At 42.2% G+C, this 20,346-nt stretch overlaps 1 protein-coding gene across 2 annotated transcripts in view; it reads right to left on the reverse strand.

The window, feature by feature from the left end:
- Positions 1-20,346, reverse strand: part of GPC3 (glypican 3) — a 448,983-nt gene that overhangs the window by 121,794 nt on the left and 306,843 nt on the right. For both annotated transcript variants that reach the window (XM_032620671.1, XM_032620670.1), the window contains exon 6: positions 8,555-8,675. In XM_032620671.1, coding sequence (XP_032476562.1) covers positions 8,555-8,675 — 121 coding nt within the window. The remainder of the gene's footprint in view (positions 1-8,554; positions 8,676-20,346) is intronic.

Raw genomic sequence — 20,346 nt, forward strand, 5'->3', positions numbered from 1 at the left:
GTTCCAAAGATGAACGGCTTAAGTAGGGGCTTCTGCTATGATTGGGAGTACTGTATTAGAAAATGTGCTTGCACGTCTGCAAGCATGTTTTGCATTATACGAGAGCCTTTGGAAGCAGAGCAAAGTCACTATACAATATTGATCTGTTCATTTTCCAGTCCTAGCTTTGTCATTTACTAACAGCATGACTTTGGACAAGTCATTCCACTCTCTTGGCTTTCATTTCCTCATCTATAAAATCAGAGGGTTGGACCCTAGGACCTAAAGGCCCCTGCAAACTATAATCCTGCACTTATGTAACACTGCCCTTTAGCACAGAAACTGGTTAATACTGAATATGAAAAGTACCTTAAATTAAATCAAAGTTTAGAAATAAACCGAGGGCAGCACAGGTTGCATTCTTTGATTGAACTGATCAATAAAGTACTGTATATGAGGGTCTATTCTGTATATGCCACTACGTTGGGTGCCACAGAAGACAAAGAGTTGTATGCATGATCCCAGACTTAAGGAGCTGACAGTCCAGAGGCAGGATATATATATATATATATTCATAAATATATCTGGGTAAAAGTTGTCTCTGAGTTTCCAAATAGTATTTGAACATACATATACCAATATACTGCTTATAATCCAGGTTTATGGGGGTAGAGAGCAATCATTTGTAACTGCTTATGTTTGCTGTGTTGCATTTGGTCAGTAGGTAGATGTAAATAGAATATGAAACCCTATGGATTTCATAGATATTTTGGAAATACATTTCTAACTTTGTAAACCTAGTAGTCTTCATAATTTGATAGAATTTCCTTTTCATATGTAAAACCTGTCTTCCCATAGCTAACACTTCTAATACTTCCTACTAAAAAAAAAAAGTTGACGGGACTTCCCTGGTGGCACAGTGGTTAAGAATCCGCCTGCCAATGCAGGGGACAGGGGTTCGAGCCCTGTTCCAGGAAGATCCCACATGCCGCAGAGCAACTAAGCACGTGCGCCACAACTACTGAGCCTGCGCTCTAGAGCCCGAGCCACGACTACTGAGCCCGCGAGCCACACCTGCTGAGCCTGCACTCTAGAGCCCATGAGCCACAACTACTGAGCCCGCGTGCCACAACTACTGAAGCCCGCACACCTAGAGCCCGTGCTCCGCAACAAGAGAAGCTGCTGCAATGAGAAGCCCGCACAGTGCAACGAAGAGTAGCCCCCACTCGACGCAGCTAAAGAAAGATGGCGCAGCAATGAAGACCCAATAAATAAATTAATTAATTAAAAAAGTTTATGGAAGAGTACAATACTGCAATGAAAAAGGATCACGTATTTTCCTTCATTGCTAAGATCACAACACTGCTATCAACAACGTTTTGGCCTACCACTCTTGACTCATCTTCCATTTTTGAATAATTTAATTTAATGTGCAAGGACTAAAATACATGACCCAATTTAAGTACCTTTAATCCTGTATATTCTAAATAAAGCAAATAGTTCATTTTCAAGAAATTTAATATGAAATACTTGGGAATTCATCTTGGTGCACTATTATTAAACTGTACATAGTAATTAAGATATTAAAAACACATGCTCCCCAAAGCCACCAGACACTGTAATTATTTTTCAGTCTATTAAGCAAAATGACAGAAGATTTTTTTTAATGATAAATGTGCTTTGGAACGCATCAGCTAATTCCCTTTTGCTTCATGAAATCATGTTTAGCTCCACAGAGTCTAGGTCTGGTATTTAAAGACCAATTCACATTGTCCTTTTGTAACTCAGAAGTCATTCATTGGCTCTTGTTAACATGCCATTGTATGGAATATTACTCAGCCAAAAAGAGAAATGAAATTGAGTTATTTGTAGTGAGGCGGATGGACCTAGAGACTGTCATACAGAGTGAAGTAAGTCAGAAAGAGAAAATAAATACCGTATGCTAACACATATATATGGAATCTAAAAAAATTAAAATATGTCATGAAGAATCTAGGGGTAAGACGGAAATAAAGACACAGACCTACTAGAGAATAGGCTTTAGGATATGGGGAGGGGGAAGGGTAAACTGGGACGAAGTGAGAGAGTGGCATGGACATATATACACTACCAAACGTAAAACAGATAGCTAGCGGGAAGCAGCCGCATAGCACAGGGAGATCAGCTCGGTGCTTTGTGATCACCTAGAGGGGTGGGATAGGGAGGGTGGGAGGGAGGGAGACGCAAGCGGGAAGAGATATGGGGATATATATATATGTATAACTGATTCACTTTGTTACAGAGCAGAAACTAACACACGACTGCAAAGCAATTATAGTCCAATAAAGATGTTAAAGAAAAAAACCAAACATTCCATTGTAGATACTCTGTCTTTCACACACACACACACACACACACATTGTGGCTCCATATGGAAATGGCATTTACTAGAGTTCTGCCACACTATTTGTATGTGAAGAAGTGTGACAGACACTGGCACATATTTTCATTTGGAAAGGCCTTTTTTAAAATCTGACTCTCAAAAGGTTTCTCCTTTTGTTTAGAAATGTTAGATCGGTGTTAGCTTTTCTAGCAACCACTGGAGTAGGCTAGCATTTTATGACCCTCACTGGTTTTACTGTGAGAAGACTATGGAAAAAGTTACTCAAAGCATTTTCGATCATGCCTGAGATTCATTTAGAGATTTTTAAAAATTACATACTAAGGTATGTCCTGGGTACTTTTCTGACATGTAACAACTTTATTAATTAACTGATCAAAAGTATAACTTTTGGGACTTCCCTGGTGGCGCAGTGGTTAAGACTCCACCTGCCAATGCAGGGGACACGGGTTCAAGCCCTGGTCTGGGAAGATCCCACATGCTGCAGAGCAACTAAGCCCATGCGCCACAACTACTGAGCCTACACACCTAGAGCCTGTGCTCCACAACAAGAGAAGCCACCGCAATGAGAAGCCCAAGCACCGCAATGAAAATAGCCCCCGCTCGCCGCAACTAGAGAAAGCCCGCGTGCAGCAATGAAGACCCAACGCAGCCAAAAATAAATAAACAAATAAAGTTATAAAACAAAATGTGTAACTTTCTGTTTCAAAAGTCAGTGTCTTTTCATGACACCAGAGTAATCTGTCAGGCATCTTAAAACATACTTTTCAGGTATTGGTGAAGGGGGATGGAAGTGGAGACATTCCACTGTCTGCTGTACATTTAACATTTTCTTCGACCATTTAAAATCATTTTATGAATTCGAGATAGCTAATCAAAAGTCTGTCTGCTGTCTATAACTCAAAGTGCCTCAGTTTCCACACCATATTCTGTGGTGGTCAGTTTTCTAAGACTCTTCCCAACTGAGACTTGGTAAACAACGTGCTTACTCTTTCTTTGCTGCTGATTTTAGAGCTTCAGACCATAGACATTACTATATTAGGGACTTGGAAATCATTAGACAAATTAAGACTTTCTGCTCTTTGTACTTCTACGCATCTTTTATATATGGATCATACTAACCATAGCAAGGTGTGCCATGGCTTTAAAGATGTCGAAGGGAAGAGCACAGAGAGTGAAAGCCAGTATCCTGGATTCTAGGTCTAGTTCTACCACTTACTATATGAAGATCACTTAGACTTCCAGTGCCCACAGTTTCTTCATCTGGTAAATCTAGGTAATAATGTCTGCTTCTGAGAGTCACTGTGGAGATCAATTTATGTAATGTACGTGAAAGAGCTTTACAAACAGAATTGTGCTATGCAAATTTATGGCAGAATTATTATCATTCATATGGAGTCACACGGCTAACAAGATGTGAAGGCAGGTCACCTATCTGATTCTGGAGGAAGGTGATAAATGCAAAAGTGTTTGTACAGTTTAATGTTTTCATAGCCTAATGAGAACAAGGCAGTAGAACAGAAGAATTGCATGGGGGGAAGGGCAAGTTTAAGTTCCATCTGCCCAGGCTGGAAGACTGGTGGGAAGGGAAGAATCTCTGAAAAGATGAGAGGTTACGAAGTAGAAAGGGGTGACCTGGGAACAGGGTGTTTTAAAAAGAGTGGCAGGGCAGAGAATAAAGTCACAAGACTTGTTCACAAGAGGGTGCTGGGTTAAAGCCTGACCTTGAGCCACAAATCACGGAATCACAAGGCTGGAAGGAATCTTAAGAGGCTACCTCGTCCACACCCCCACCATTCAGTTGGGTATTTCAACCATCCCAAACAGATGAGACTTTATCCAACTTTGAATGAAAAGCTCTGACACTAAATGAGCAGGTATTGACTGCTGTGGCTTCAACTGTTTACAACAGGCAGGGAAACAATTTCTGGAATTTCATTTGAACCTGAACTGAAAGGGGAAAAACAATAAACAAGCTAGATTTTCCTTGGGAACAATAACTTCTGTAGCAGTTTAGGTACTGCTAAATTAACACTAACCACATAGCTACTCTTAAGAGAGAAAATGTTACCAACAGAACTGGGTTAGAGGACAAACGGCCCACAGTGTCATGTGGGAAAGAATGTATTGTGATCATTCCTGGTATTTGCGGGTCCTTCTCTCCATGCAGGAGCCCTGGAGCAGGATACTAAAAAAAACAAAATTTGGTTTTTTTAAAGCAGTATGGCCCAGCAAATTCCAGGACTGACACTGAAGACTTAAAAGAGTTCAATTCCTCTCCTAACACTAGACAATAAATCCTCACACAAATTAGAAACTGAAAAGGAAATAAAAAGGGTCCTCATTTCCAATCGTGGGAATGTTACACAAGAACTCTGGCTTGGAAGGAGGAAAGGAGGACATTCTACACCTGCAGGCCTTCCCAGGAAAGGGGCCCAGGCCTGACCCCGAACCCATCCCCTCAAGGTTACACCGTGAGACTGTCAATATGGAAATAATGTTACATTATTCCCTTAGTGAATATATTATTTCCAGTGCTATCAACAGTAACCATAACCTGAAAGGAGGCAGCTGAGAATTTCCATGGAAGAAAGTGAAGAGTTATTTTGGGATGTGCTCATAAACGGCCTAGCTACAGTCCATCTGGATGGACACACATGGGCACAGACAGAAGTATCTCCGCATTTATAGCTGTGTACGTTGGAGCATCCTACTGTAGTTTAATAGATGCAGCACCAAGTGAGTGGCTTAGGAAAATAACATTACACTCCTGGATTCAGCACTCACTTACATGTGAACCAGGGCAAGTTAACTTGATTTTACCTCCTCATCACGAAAACTTTAGGTCAATTTAGCCAGGTATTCAGTGAATCCAGATGTTTGGCAGTGTACAGGAAACATCTGGATGATTAACTGAATTTTCAACTGAACTTACCGGATGTTTTGGCAGCATGTCTGCACAGCCCTTAATGGCTTTCTGCCTCAGTTTCCCTAGCTATAAAAAAGGGACAGGGCTTCCCTGGTGGCGCAGTGGTTGAGAGTCCGCCTGCCGATGCAGGGGACACGGGTTCGTGCCCCGGTCCGGGAAGATCCCACATGCCGCAGAGCGGCTGGGCCCGTGAGCCATGGCCGCTGGGCCTGCGCGTCCGGAGCCTGCGTGTCCGGAGCCTGTGCTCCGCAACAGGAGAGGCCACAAGAGTGAGAGGCCCGCGTACCGCAAAAAAAAAAAAAAAAAAAAAAAAAAAAGGGACAAACATTATCACTTACCTCACAGGAGGTAGTGAGGATGAAATAATATCCAAGGATAACAATGAGTTCCTGAAAAGCATGGTTCTTTGACAGTACTATACCTTATACAATTCCAGGCTGGATATTTTTTCCAACATGAGCAGTTAGACTTTTAGGACATGAAAGCACTTTGAAATATGGTTCAATGCTATACAAATACAACACATTATCATCACTATCATCCTAACATTCTTCTTTATGACTTCTCTAAAGTATCTCACTTTCAGATTGAGTCATGGCCAAAATATGAACTTTACCGAAGGTCTGAAAGAAGACATGTTTTGGCCATGTAAAGCAACACAGATGAGAAAAAAAAAATCAGTGTGGGTGTTTGGAGCCCAACCAATTTAACAGCTCAACTGAAACAGGTAAAACTGGTCTATCAATGAGAATTATTGGTTGCTCAATGGTATTTGTAAGGGAACCAAAAATGTTCACACATACACCCACGGCAAACGTAATTATAATGGTGACCTTTCCGACACTGACAATATACGCTTCCCTACATATGAAGTGGCTTCAGCTTTTGTGGCTGGAAGTTAGTGTAAATAGAAAGAAGGAAACAATATGGGAGAGAAAAGAGATGCGTCAAAGGGATCTTTTTGATCCACCCAAAATTTGGGTGGCAGAATTAGACTGGCAAAAAGTATTGGAATACTGCTCCCTTTCAAACTCACTCAAGTCCTGCCTACAGAGAAAATCCTGAATGGACTAATCATCTTAACTGTGTCACGCACATGCAATTATATATTTGTGTATATATGTAGAAGTGTATAATCATATATAAATTTTATATAATGGGATAATATAAATAGATATAGATACATAGATATAATTTCTCATCCTCATAATGACCTTGTAAGGAACGGTTTTGACAACTCTAAGTACTATAGATGAGAAAACTAAAGCTCAGAGAGGTTGAATGATTTGCCCAAGGTTATGTATCTAGTAAGATACACAGGTGAATTCAGATCCATCTGGATCCAAAGACCATCTTCTTTTCATGATATTACATGGTCTCCCACAGCATTAATATCAAACATCCAAAGTCTTTACTAAAGGGGCTTGCTATAAATATTTTTAGAGACTATTGGATCATATGGTCTGATGCAGCTTTCCCTTTTTTCACGGTGGGCATCCAGTCACAGGTCTTTCTCTGATATTTCTTATGAAATCCTTCTTACACTAGCCTAGTCCACCTTAGGCCTAAGCGAACCACCCAAAACTGACGAGCAGCGTCACTGCTTGGCTCTTCATTATAGGCTGCCTTTTATTTGTATTTAAGCACTTTCCGTGCTTGTGCGTCTCCTCCAAGGAAGCTGTGAAAACAGGTTAGACTTCTTTTGAATCCTCAAACTCCCTGGTACCTGGCTGAGCACACAGTAGGTGTTCCTTAACGTCTGTTGACCAAAGAGATCTGTTGACAATATCCTTCATTTAGAATTAGGGGCACAGTAATGGACCCTGAAATTTTAGCCTCACCAGTGCTTGGGTCTAGCCAGTGGAGTGGAGCCACACAGACACATCTGGTTTGAGATAATCTGGAGATAATTCAGAGGAGCAATACTGCCGTTGTCCCCAGGTAAAGCACACCAGTTCAGCAGTGAGTGGTTTACACTGTGCTCTGAACTCTTCAGAGGTGTGTTTTGAAATAATCATACTATATCCACCCAGGCTTTATAGAACTCAGTGAGGTTGTGAGTTCACCAAAAGAAGGATCTGTTATGCAAACACTGCCACTATCCGTGCTCAGCAGCAGTAACAGCTATTTATTACCCCAAAGTGTAGTGAATACTTTCACATGCCATTTGCAGTGAAATATACCACTATTAGAAAGCCCTTCCAAACATTTTCTAGAAACCGCAAAAATTTCACTGCTAAACTTCATATTAAAAAATGAAATCATGCCAGTGTTGTCATACAGAAACCTCTGTCCTTGCATAAGGATTTTAGTTTCATTAAGTTCTTCCTAGGCTACAAATAGAAGTCAGTGGTGCCAGCGCCTTCCCACCCATGGACCATGGGGTAGGAACACTGTCACTCTGGTATCTGGTGGCATTTTTGATGGCATTTAAAAAATTGTGGCCACAAAGCAATCACAAGCAGATGGTACAACTAACTTCTATTTGTGTCTTAGTTACTAAACTCCTCCTAAGAGGAAAAACTGTGTACAGGTTAAGGGAATCTGTGGGTGTCTCGGTGCATGGCAGTGAGTCAGAAGTTGGCAAGGGTGCAGTGAAGCTGGTCCTCTCGTATCTTGCTGGTGGCAGTGAAAGCTGATACATCCCCACTGGAGAGTGGTTTGGAAACATGCATTAAAATGCTCATATCCTTTACCCCAATAACCCCAGTATTTTAAGAAAATGATCTAAGATCAGGAGATAGCGCTATGCAGGAGAGGTAGCTTTATTTATAATGGCAAAAATTTGAAGCAATCTGAATGCATAGCAAAAGCAGATTGATTAATTATAATTAATACTTAAAGGAATCTTTTGCGGCCACAGAAAATGATTAATATGAAGATATATGGCAACATGAAAAAGTGTTTCCAATATAGTGTTAATTTTAAGAACTAGAAATCACTTGTATACTTCCAATTATGTAAAAAGTCTGTGTGATTTTATGAACAAATATTAAAAAAGAACGTGTAAAAATGAAAACAAAATAGACTAGTTGGGTTGTGGGAAGTGCTTTTCCTTCTGTTTTCTCTTATATTACAATGTTTTCTTTATAATTTAAAAGTGGGGTGGAAAACAAGGGTCAGAAGTCCTTTTCTAGCAGAGAGAATCTTTGAAGAAAATGAACAATGGCTGCCTCTCCAAAAGCCCAAGAACACAGTTTGAACACTGGACATCATCCATCCACCACTTTTTTGCCATTTCCATTTTTTGTTGGATACACACATACCTGGTTAATGTGCTTCAGTTTGTCAATAATTTGACTGACCACTGGCTCAGGGCCCTTCATTTTCAGCTCGTGCAGGTTGAACTGATTTTTCATTCCATTTCTTGCTGCCTTTTGGCTGTATCTGGGAAACACGAAGGTAAAGAAAAGGTTTGTCACAAGAGAGTTCCAAGCAAAGTGCAAGCTGACTGTATTTGGCACCAATGGTCAAGCTGACCGCAAGCTCTCTTCAGCCTTCCAACCCATGGGATGACTGCATGGTACTACCCATGGGTAGACCGCTCCAGATAGGGTCTATCTGCAGTAGAGAACATTCAACAGTCAACAAGTATTCATTCAACATCCTTTTCTTCTAGGTGTTGGAGATACACCAATGAACAAGACGGACAAGGTCTCTGTCCTTATTGTGCCCTCAGTCTAGTGTACAGTCCAGAGAGCATGCAGAGTGAGAAGAGCTATGCTAAGGGAGCTGCTGGGTCTCGGCCAGGGAAGCACACAGGAAGGTCCTTAACTCTGAGTACGCTTTCTACTCATTTGAAGAAGAAAGACTCTTGCGTGTTCTTTACCTCTTCCTTCTTCTCCACTTCTTCCTCCCATCATTTCCTGCAGGTCTGGGAGCTGGGTTGCTTTTCAGGACGCTTTCCTAAGCCATTTGCAGCATAAATTATGCCGGCCAGCTTCTGTCTGTGTTCTCCACGGGAAGACAGAACACCAGCTCAAGGGAAGGTTTTAACTTGCTGCCCCCGGATAAGCCATAGGCTTTCGCTTCAGGATTGAAGTTTCAAGGTATCTATGGACATCCTTACCAATGCGAGAATGGGGATATTAACAATCCTGGGCAATTCTGCCTTTCAGTGTGGGGCTTTGGCAACTTTGACTGGGACAGTAATTCACTACTGAGGTGGCTGCTTCGCTGCCCCCATGGTTCCAGACCTCTACGTAGGGCTACTCCTCATCTTGCAAAACAAAGCAAACAAACGCCAAACAGAACAAGAAACAGATTTCATTTCTTCCTTTATCTTCCATCATGTAGAAAGACCAGGACACTGTTACCAAAGTGGGAAGAGGTTTTTGATCCCTTTTTTGCTTTTTGCTCATCCTGATAATGGAATATTTTCTTAAAGAAATGGAAAAATTGGCAGGTTTTTTGCCCCTACTTTATACATTTAAAAAAATTTACAATAACGCAGTAGAATTAAGGGTAAATTCATATTTCTTTTACTAATATTTTTAATTACAAAAATAATAGTGCTCATTATAAACAGTTCAAATGTATAGAAATAAGCAAAGCACACAGCAAAAGTTCTTGTATCATCCTATCCTTCCATGAGAGAACCATGGTTAACAGTTTGATATATATTCTTCTAGGGGTTTTCACATGCATATACTAACATGTAGCTTTAACCAAAACTGGAATCATACTAGTCATATTGATTTGCAACTTATCACTTAATATAAATCTTGAATATATTTCCACGTCAGAACATAAGTAACTGCCTTGTTCTTATTCCTCCGTATGGCTAGATCGTAATTTGTTTATCCAATCCCTTACTGATAAACAATTGAGATATTTCTAATATTTCGCTAATATAAACAATGCTGCAAAGAACATCCTTGCATACCAATCTTTGTACATTTACATTAATATCTATAAAGGATAAGTTTCTAGAATTTAATCAGTTTGTATTTCTAATCCCAAATTATGACATGCAATGAATCATTAATACTACCGTATTTTTGCACAGCATTTTACAAAGCAGTTTTGTATCACTCAGCTCATCTGAGCTTCTCAACCACAGTGTGAGGTGACAGGGGAGACCTCATTATCTCTTTATTACTGAAAATTTCACAACTTCAGAAGATACCGATCTGACTGTGTTAGATGCTCCCTTCCATAATATAATGCATCTGCCAGTATTAAGGACATGATTTGATGCTACCACGCATGATAGCAGAGGAGGTCAGGAAATCAAGGTCTGACTTTTATAACTGAAAGTCATCTTCCGAGAAGAAAAATATTTTGTAGGAACGTTGAAGAGAACATCTGATTGCATTTCTTCTAAAATGGTAGCCTAACACGTTCAGCTTACCTAACTTTAAAAGTTAGTGAATACACAGATCACCAACCATCAAATACCAATTGCCTTTGGGGGCTGTATTAAAGCAACATTCTTTGTTTATATATCTGGTGTGAACCAGCTCCCCACTAGCCTCCTTTTTTTTGGTTCATATATAATGCTGTCTGTTTAAATATAATCCCCGTCTTGATGATACTGCCAACTCCATCTCCTTCTTCTTTACATCTACTGATACCTGAAGCAGAGACCCAAGTGACAGGGAAAGACGTAAGGCTCATTATAAATCTTCTGAAATGAACTTCAGGAATGTGTCCCTAGAGACATTTCCCTGGGCTTTGCTCCTATCGAAGCCTGCCGGCCGCTTTTATGCCCACTCCTACAAAACAAACCTCTTCCTGAAGTTTATTATCCTCACTGGAATACTGTAAAGACATCTGCCAACTTAGTGATTTTGCCCTGTACTGCCTCTTCCAAATCATTTATAAATATTAAGTCAAATTAGTCCCATAGCTGATCCCTTGCGGCCCTACTGTCTATTTTCTGCCATTCAGAAAAATGCCCCTTTAGCTCTATTTTTTTTGTTTCTTACCTCCAAGCCATGGACTTGGTGCTAAGGAGACAGCACTAAACACTGCTCCCCAGTCCCATCGTGACTCAATTTTTTAAAAACAGCTTTGAGTTTAAAAGCTTGCCAAACTTTCTGAAAGTCGAAATAGCATCCACTGTTCTGCTCTATCCATGTGCTATTTAAATCCTCAAAAGACTCTAGTAAATTAAGCATGGTTTCTGGTTACAGAAGTGTTGGGAAGAGCTGGCCTATGGCTTAGCTCTAAAACTTTATTTTATTTACTGCATGAAGCAGTAACCAAAAGTACTGGTTCGGCTGATGTCTACAGCTGCTAAAATTTAGTGGCACTATTTTAAAACTATTCAAAAACTCTGATCTTGCCCTATCGCTTTAGGTGTCTCAATATCTCTCCCCCATCCCCAATACCATGTTCTGTTTCTTACGTCTCTACTCTTTCTCCTTAGCCAGACAAAATGTAGAACAGAATCTTAAAAGCCATGAGTGTTAAAATGGCATACTATGCAGACATTAAAAGAACAAGTAGATCTATATGTGTTGATATAGAACCAAATCCAAGATACATTGTAACAAATACAAGTACTGGTTAAGAACGTACACAGTGTGATTCTATTTGCGGTAAAAATGGGTCTGCATACGCATTACTCTCATACACTTTATATGTGTCCAAATATACACAGAAACTTTTTAGATGGATCCATAAAAGAATGGTAAAAGTGGTTACTTCCAGTGAGTAAGATTTTGGAGGAAGTTTGACTTTTTTCTTTTATGTCCTTCTATGTCTTTTACACTTTAAAATCTTAAAATAATTTAATTTTTAATGAGCGAAATTTTATATAGTAGTTATTTTTAAGGCAAAACAAAACAAAACCAAACCACCATAGCAAGAACAAAAAACATCCAAAGACTGTCATACAGAGTGAAGTAAGTCAGAAGGAGAAAAACAAATATCGCATATTAACGCATATATGTGGAACCTAGAAAAATGGTACAGATGAACCGGTTTGCAGGGCAGAAATAGAGACAGATGTAGAGAACAAACGTATGGACACCAAGGGGGGAAAGCGGCTGGGCGGGGGGCGGGTGGTGTGATGAATTAGGAGATTGGGATTGACATGTATACACTGATGTGTATAAAATGGATAATTAATAAGAACCTGCTGTATAAAAAATAAATAAAATAAAAATAAAAAAAGAACAAAAAACAAACAAAAGGAAAATAAAAAGTGGGCCTAACTCCTATGCATAGCTCAGGGCCTCTGGGAAATCTTTCTTGTTAATAAGAGTTATGTTGGCCCTCACTAGAACCCTGGTTTTAAGGTGATTTCTTATGAGAACACATATTTGGGCCAATATACACAATGTCACCCTGGAATTCCTTCACACCTCAGATGGCTATCATCAGGTCACAAATTCTACTTCGTTAGGTTAAACACAGCTTACATGTTTTCTACTCTTCAATGAGGTAACGCTAGCCTGTCTATTTCAAAAGGACAGTCAATGTATTAGTGAGGATGTGACTAAGAATGTGCATTATTCTGAGTACCCCCTCTCAAAATGGAGGCCAAAAAAGCCATTCAAGTTCTTACCCACCTTCCCGGCAGACGCCTAGTCCTCTTCTCATGGGCCTTGAGGGCCTCCTAGAACCACTGTGATTCATTCTGAACTGCTGTCCTTGTACCCAAATGTATTGTGGGTACCATGCTGAGTTGCCTGTGCTCCTTTTACGTACATTCATCTGCCAGCCCCTATAGGCTGTGAGCTCTTTGAAGGCAGGGGCTTGGTTAGTTCTGTTTTGTAGCACCTAAAGCACCTCCTGGTGTTGTACTAACACAAGCTGTCAGTACTGAGCGCTTTCTCTGTGCCAAATACTGTTCCAAGCACTGAGGAAAACAAAGCCCTGCATCACCACACCTAATCCTAACAACCCGATGAGGTAGACAGTGTTATCGTCAGCCCCTTCTTGCCGATGAGAGCGCCGAGGCACAAAGTGAAGCCACTTGCCCAAGGTCACACAGCTAGTCAATAGCAAAGCTGGAGTTTGAACCTTTGAGTCCACGTCCCGCTGCCTCTGTTCTTAACCACTCTGCTGCTATTGCTTCCTTAGAGCTAATGCATGCTGACTAAATATCTGACGTTTCCACACCACACTGCCCCATTGTATGAGACAATTAGCCAGCCACTGGTAATGGTCTACAAGCCTTGCAACAGTGCCTGCAACAACTGCTGTCTTTATCTACTCACCAGATTCCTGGGCTTGCCCTTCAAAAGCCCTTGGGGAGAGCCCCGTGTATGGAGTTTCTTCTCCCAAACAGAAATCCAACAGCATCACTATTCAGTGAAATATTTGTATTCTTGAAAGATAAGGTATTGAAGTTAGAGAAGTAATACACTACCACCACCCGGCACTAGACAAACACCAAAGGTGATCTGAAATCTCTAAGGACAATAGGCAAATGAATGCTGGAGAATGTCTCCCCGCCTTGCAGCAATGCAACACATGTGATGTAACCCCAGGGAATTTTAGGTAACATGCACACTCCGAGCTTCAAGGACAGAGCTTCAAGGACAGTTAGGGGTGTCTCTGTAGAGGTGCATTAATGAATTAATTAATTCAACATTTCACTTCCACTCACTCCCTCTGTGCCACTGGTGTACGATGGTCCATGACAGGCTTTGAATGAGGACGAGTCACTGCAGCCACAAGTCTCCTCATCCAGATTGCCTAGAGTGTCAGGAATGGGGACACCGACGGCCATGCGGGATTTTAAGGATGGGTTATCTGCTTAGTAACGCTCATCTCTAATTAGATTAATTGTCCTCTCTCCAGAACACTGCTTTTTTCCTAAAGCTTTGACACGGTTCTGGCAACGAATACTGGCCAGTGGAGGAGGAAAAGTAGAGAGAAGTTCCTACCTCCTAAATGGAAACTTTTCTTAACTGGACATGTTAGGTGTGATGTCAGAAGTGTCACCTTTAAGCACCACTTGTGGTGTCTCCTTCCCCCACCCAGTGTGGTATCTGCTTAGCACGAAAACGACTAGCCTTATTTCCAAGCAAACCTGATTTGTGAAGTGAAAGGGGGACATGCCTCTGTTCAGGCAGATTGGTCAGGGATTGGGGGGTGGGGGAGGAAAACCTGTGCAAAAGCTGCAAAGAGAAAAGGAACCTAATTAAAACAGGACATCTGGGCGTGCTGGTCTTGGGACAGCTGAAGCAAAGAGAGCACAGGTGTAGTGGATTCAAATATAGAACATTCAAAGTGGAAGCACACTTAAGAGTGCATCTTGTCCAATCCACTCATCGTGTAGATGAAGAAACCGAGACCCTGAGAGGGACCTTCCCAAGTAGGTAGCATCGTAACTCCCACCTTTAGAAGAAATTCCTTCTTTAAAAGGTTCCTTAAATGCACGTTGCTGATTTTTGAGAGAGAAGTTCCTAGAAAATTCACTTTCCTTCTTCCCCTAGGCATTAGACTAGTGGCAAGTATTTGAAAGCAAGTCTTAGAAAAACCAACTTGTCCCCCTCCCCCCACCAATTATTTAAGTTCACGTTGCTGCCGGGGTTATAGATGACCTACAAATAAGTTACAGTTCTCACATTCTCAGAGCGCCATCTTCTGGAGAGACTGCAGTATTGCAAGTAGCCCTTTACCCAAACTCAGTAATTTATCACTGTTTCCTTGGAAAGTACTCTGGCTGCAACAATCACTGTGAAAAAATGGTATAATTTAAAGAGTGTAAGTAGCTTTAAAAACAAACTAGAGGGACTTCCTTGGTGGTGCAGTGGTTGGGAATCCGCCTGCCAATGCAGGGGACACGGTTTCCAGCCCTGGTCTGGGAAGATCCCACATGCCGTGGAACAGCTAAGCCCGTGCACCACAACTACTGGGCCTGCGCTCCAGAGCCCGTGAGACACAACTACTGAGCCCACGTGCCACAACTACTGAAGCCCACGTGCCTAGAGCCCGAGCTCCGCAACAAGAGAAGCCACCGCAATAAGAAGTCCGCGCACCGCAACGAAGAGCAGCCCCTGCTCGCCGCAACTAGAGGAAGCCCGTGCGCAGCAACAAAGAAGACCCAACACAGCTGAAAATAAATAAATGAATGAATAAAAAAACTAGAACACAGGGCAGAAAACCCTTATTAATAGGCCTGAGAAAATGTTCTTTTTCTATGCAAGATGCAGTCTAATTTACATAAATGAACAGAAAAATAAAGGTGGAAATAGCTGAGTTTTGTAAATATGCTTAATAAAGAAAGCAACAATTTGCTTCTCATTTATTTATGCACATATTTAAAGAAAAATGTTTTTCATAATTGTTGGTACAGCAGTACCACTTCAGAACAAATTTCAGCCAGGAGAGTGCTAGAAACAGGTATGACCATAGTACTCCAAGAAGTACTTCTATTCTCAAACAATAGCCTTTCAGAAATTACAAATAGATTTCAACAGAAAGGAAGCAAAAGGTAGAGAAGAAATCAGGGAGGTGTAAACCCATTTATACCTCATTTAGTGGACATTACCTATATAAGGGAATAACTGTATTAGAATCTGTTTTCAGCCTATTTTCAAACCTCACTGTGAGGAGAGACTAAAAGATTGGTCTTGGAATATAATCAAGAAGTCATTTAGACCTAGAGAAGCGAAGAATATTTTCCAGATGGTGAGGAAAGCTTGAGGAGTTGATATCGCCCGCCACAGGGAGAAGAGTCTGTGGCTGTGGGGAGACAGAGAGAAAATGCCTGAGATGGGAGCCCCTGAATGTCTGAAGAGGCAGACTCTGTAGAGGAGCCTGGAGCTAAGGAGAGAAAAAAGTAAATAAGGAAACAAAAGTGATTCTTGCGAGAACTGCGGGATAGGCAGAGCCTGATGTGTGGGAACGCTGGTGTGAACTGCTTTCTGGGCTTTCAGCCCTGACCACAAGCGGCCAGGATACTAAGCCAGGGCAAGCAGGGCTGGTGAAGGGTTCTCTGAGGGGTGTCCTTGAGGGGAATATACCAAGGAGGAAAGGAATTTGATCCAGTGTAAGGCTTATAAAAACAACAAAAAATATGTAATTCAAAGCTCAATAATTGGGGGTGGAAATGTCAGAGCAAGGTGTGTGATGGGGATTTATTACTAAATCACCCCAAACTCATTTACCGAGTCCTTCTGGCCCAGAGAAGTAGCCCGGAAAACCAGATGTTTTCTTGTCCCACTGGAGTTAAATGAAAAGGAAATGATCTTTACCTGTTTTGTAGTTTTTTTTTTTTTTTTTAAGTTAGGTTTTAACTCAAAAATATTTGAGTTGGAAAGGACCCCCAAAATCATTTAGTTCAATGCACTCCTGTTAACAGATGGGCAAACTGAGCCCCAGAGAGATCAAGCAGTAGCCACGCAAATTATTATTGGCAGCGCTGCTGGTGGAACGTGACTGGAGCTGTAACTTCCCCCAAATAGAAGAGCCAAGAAGAAGGGGTCAAAGAACAGGTCACACACCTCAACACTTGACAACATTGTATGAAAGTAACTGATTTTCAAAATAATGATCAATAATTATTTTTAAGACGTAAAATTTAGTCTGGTCTACATAGTTTACTGAGGCAGCAAAGACAATACATGTTAGAAAGGCTGAGTCACGTGGTGGAATAAGCACTGGCTTTGGAGTCAAGACATAGGTTCAAAAGCTGGTACTGTGTGACTTCTGACAAGTAACTAAACCCTGCTGAACTTGAGCTTAAATGCCACCTGCATTTGTTTTGAGGATTAGTTGATATAATGAATGTTAGTAAACTGAGATAACATAGGTGAAGTGTTTACAAGAGGGCTCAGCACATCTATGAGAGGGCTGGTATTATTATGTGAAAGCACCCAACACACAATGGGTGTTCAATAAATGTTACTTGGAAGAGGATTTCTTGAGGGAGGATGAGTAAACCTTGCAATGAATAGTTAGGGGAAGCTTTAAATCTGCTCGTCCCCACACTGAGAGGACTTAGGAAAGTGTGAGTAGCCAGCACTGAGCAGAGATGTCCTCACAAAGCTTCCAGGGGATGGGGCACCTGAGGCGGAGAACTTACTGGTTAGGACTTCGAATGGTTCAGAATTAATTTTAGTCCACTGAAGAACAGATCGTTTACCTGTGGCCCAGGGCAGATAGTAAGTTTCCCAAGTGATCAACTTTGGGTGTCAGAAGCCTTTTCACTGTCTCCTCCCACCACATTTCATATTCCTCCGCTCTGTGACAGAAAAGTCACTTTTTCAAATCATTCTCTTTGGAACACTGCTTTGTTTGTCCTGGGTCCCTGCGGGGTCTCCAACAAACATCTATTCTTTAATGCAGGGATCTTCAAAATGAAGAATAGGACTCTCAAAGTCCACTTCCAATCACACTTCACTGACCCAAGACCAGTTTGAGGGAGAGGCAACGTCTGAGTTAGGGAAGAGTGTGACTTGTGAACCTTTTTCTCGCGTTGCGTTTCACAAAGGAAAGCCTCCTAACTGTTGTGTCGGATGTCCTGCTGAACTTTATTTAATGAACCGCCAAAGATTATGAGCAAAGGATAAACTGTTTTCACATGAATGGGTACTGCTGAAATACTTTAAAAGAAAGCTCAACATTCCTGCCACTATTTTGCTGTTAGCTTCTGCTGTCTTAGCCACAGTCATTTACAGGCTCTGAAACCTTCAATGTGCAGGATTAGGCCCCTCCCGAGATCCTGGGCCAATGGTGACAAAGGCAGGAAGGTGATAGCTTAGCTGCCCGGCCTATCAGGCCCCAGTCTCTGGAATTAGTCTTTTGCTCCTCGGAGCCAGTATTTCATGCTTTGGAGTGAATCTCAGATGTGCAGGCATGACTTCCTTTTGCCCACTATATTTTCCCGGGCCATACGGCCTGAATTCCACCTTGGTTTCCTCGTTTGTATTCACCCCCAAGTCAGTCCTCTGCTTTCTCCAGTGCCCGGCACACAGTAGGCAGTCAATAAGCATCTGTTGAACTGAACTGAGTCTGAAGACCTCACCCGAAGCTCACCTTCGGTGGTGGAGACTCTGACCTATTCGGCCCAGCTCTTGTCAGTCTGTTCCCCTGGGGTCTTCCCCCCCAAATCTGCAGCCAGTGACTGAGGACCTGTCTTACACTGGACTTTTGTCTGGGTCCTGCCAGGAAAACCTGCCCCTGTGTCCCACCTGCTAGATTGCGCCACTGTGGAAACCAACGGCTAGCTAGGGAACGGCAGAGTTCCTGCCCGGTGCCCCAACAAACATCAGTATTCAGGTGGTGGGTCACTTCCCACTTGGGCCAGCCAGACGGGAGAGTTCCCATAGCCCAAGCACCACTCCTTCAGCCTCTGTCCCATCCCCAGGGACCAATCACTGGGCCCCTGACACTGAGCCCACCCAAGATACACACCTGCTAGTAATATCAATTTGCATCACAAACCCTTTTCCAATACTGTAAACTTTGGCCCACTTCTGGGCCTGATTTAATGAGATTTTACTGTTGTGAAAACAAATATTCTAACCCATCTGTTATATTTGTATGGTCAAGGCAGTAACTTTGAGAGGGTTCCAAATCTGATGGTGAAATTTCTAGGTTCTCAGTTTTGGGGGTCAGAGAAAGGATTTGCTGTCTTCCATCAGTATAGAATGCAAATACCCTTTATTCCACACTTACCTATTAAGCACTTACATAGCCCTGTGCTCAGCCACAGAACCGTGACAGTTGGAGGTACTGAATTTTCCAATGTTCTAGCTCATTATCTCCAGTTTGTATCTCACGGACCAGTTCCTGGTTTTGGCTTTGGCAAATCTGGTCCTCAGAAAATGAAATCTTCAACTAGTGACCGTGTTGGATTCCCCTGCAAACCTGTGATCGAGAGCATGCAGCTCTACCACTTCATGAGCCGAGGACACACACAGCAGCCTACATCACATCACGACACCCAGAGAGCTGGCACAGAACGCCATCGTGGCTGATGGGAGGGAGAAGGAACTAGCAAGAATAAGGTGTTAGACTTGCCCAAGGACGCTGAAAGGTCTGGTCTGAAGAAAGTGGAGCCGCCACTTCTGCCGCCTTCTCTTAAAATCAGCCTCAGAGCCCCAGAATCTAAGCTGCAGTCAGAGCCCTGGGTAGCAGAAGGAAACACACTCAGCAGGTGTTTGCCTGGTGGAAGACAGTGGCCACGGTGGGCATGGCCAGAGGAACCAGAACAGAGCTACGAGCACAGGGGAAAGAGCCTACCACACTGCCAAGGTCTGACTAGCAGAATAGCTCTGCCCTTGGCAGGTCCAAGCCTGGCACTGCCGCTCTCTAGTTGCCAGCAATAAAACTAAAGAATAACGGAGGGAAAGAAAGGTGAACTGAAGTGTAAACCACCCCCATTCCAACCGCCCCAGGAGCTGCAGGTGCCTTTAGCTCCTTGACTCTTTGCACCTGCTCTCCTGCCAGAACAAGTGGCCTATTGTGTGAGGCTGTACACAGGGAGGTGCTAAGCAAACAAAAGTGACTCTGCTGATCGTAAAATAGATGGGATTCCAGGAAAACTTTACCAAGCCAAATAAAAGTGATTGTAAAAAGCACTTGGTGAAACATAAACTGCTACATACATAAATACTTCATAAAAGCTCACAGCAATGCACACAAGGACAGCCAGGTCAAAAATTACCCTAGCTCTCTAGCCCAGAGGGTCTCGGAAAAGAGAGAATGTTCTCCCTCCCTTGGGTTTTCTCAGCCACTTTGTACCCTCTGCTCTTACCTGCCCTTCAGCCCTCGGCATTCCTCTAGATGTATCTCTCCCCTCAATGATATATCTCTGTGGTTAGAGGGCTTCTAATTTTCATTCTGGGTGGTTTGTGTCAAATATTATTAGGAGCAACAGACACTGAATTCCCTTTCTTTTGCTCAGAAGCTCCACTGGGGTCACGAGGTGCTATGGGGGAAGACAATTTCTTTAAGGTTTAATCGTGTGAATTTCACACCAAACTCTCCAACATCAGAAACTGAGACCTCTTACAACATCTCAAACAGCCAACCTACCTGCTCCCCTGTAGCCCCAAAGATACCTGGAGGATCTCTTCTAATGAGAATGATTACGCCCTGGGGCTCCTTTTGAATCGCTTTCACTTTGGTCTGTTTGGGAAGCCATCAG

Source organism: Phocoena sinus, chromosome X (genome assembly GCF_008692025.1).
Source record: "Phocoena sinus isolate mPhoSin1 chromosome X, mPhoSin1.pri, whole genome shotgun sequence".
NCBI lineage: Eukaryota > Metazoa > Chordata > Mammalia > Artiodactyla > Phocoenidae > Phocoena > Phocoena sinus.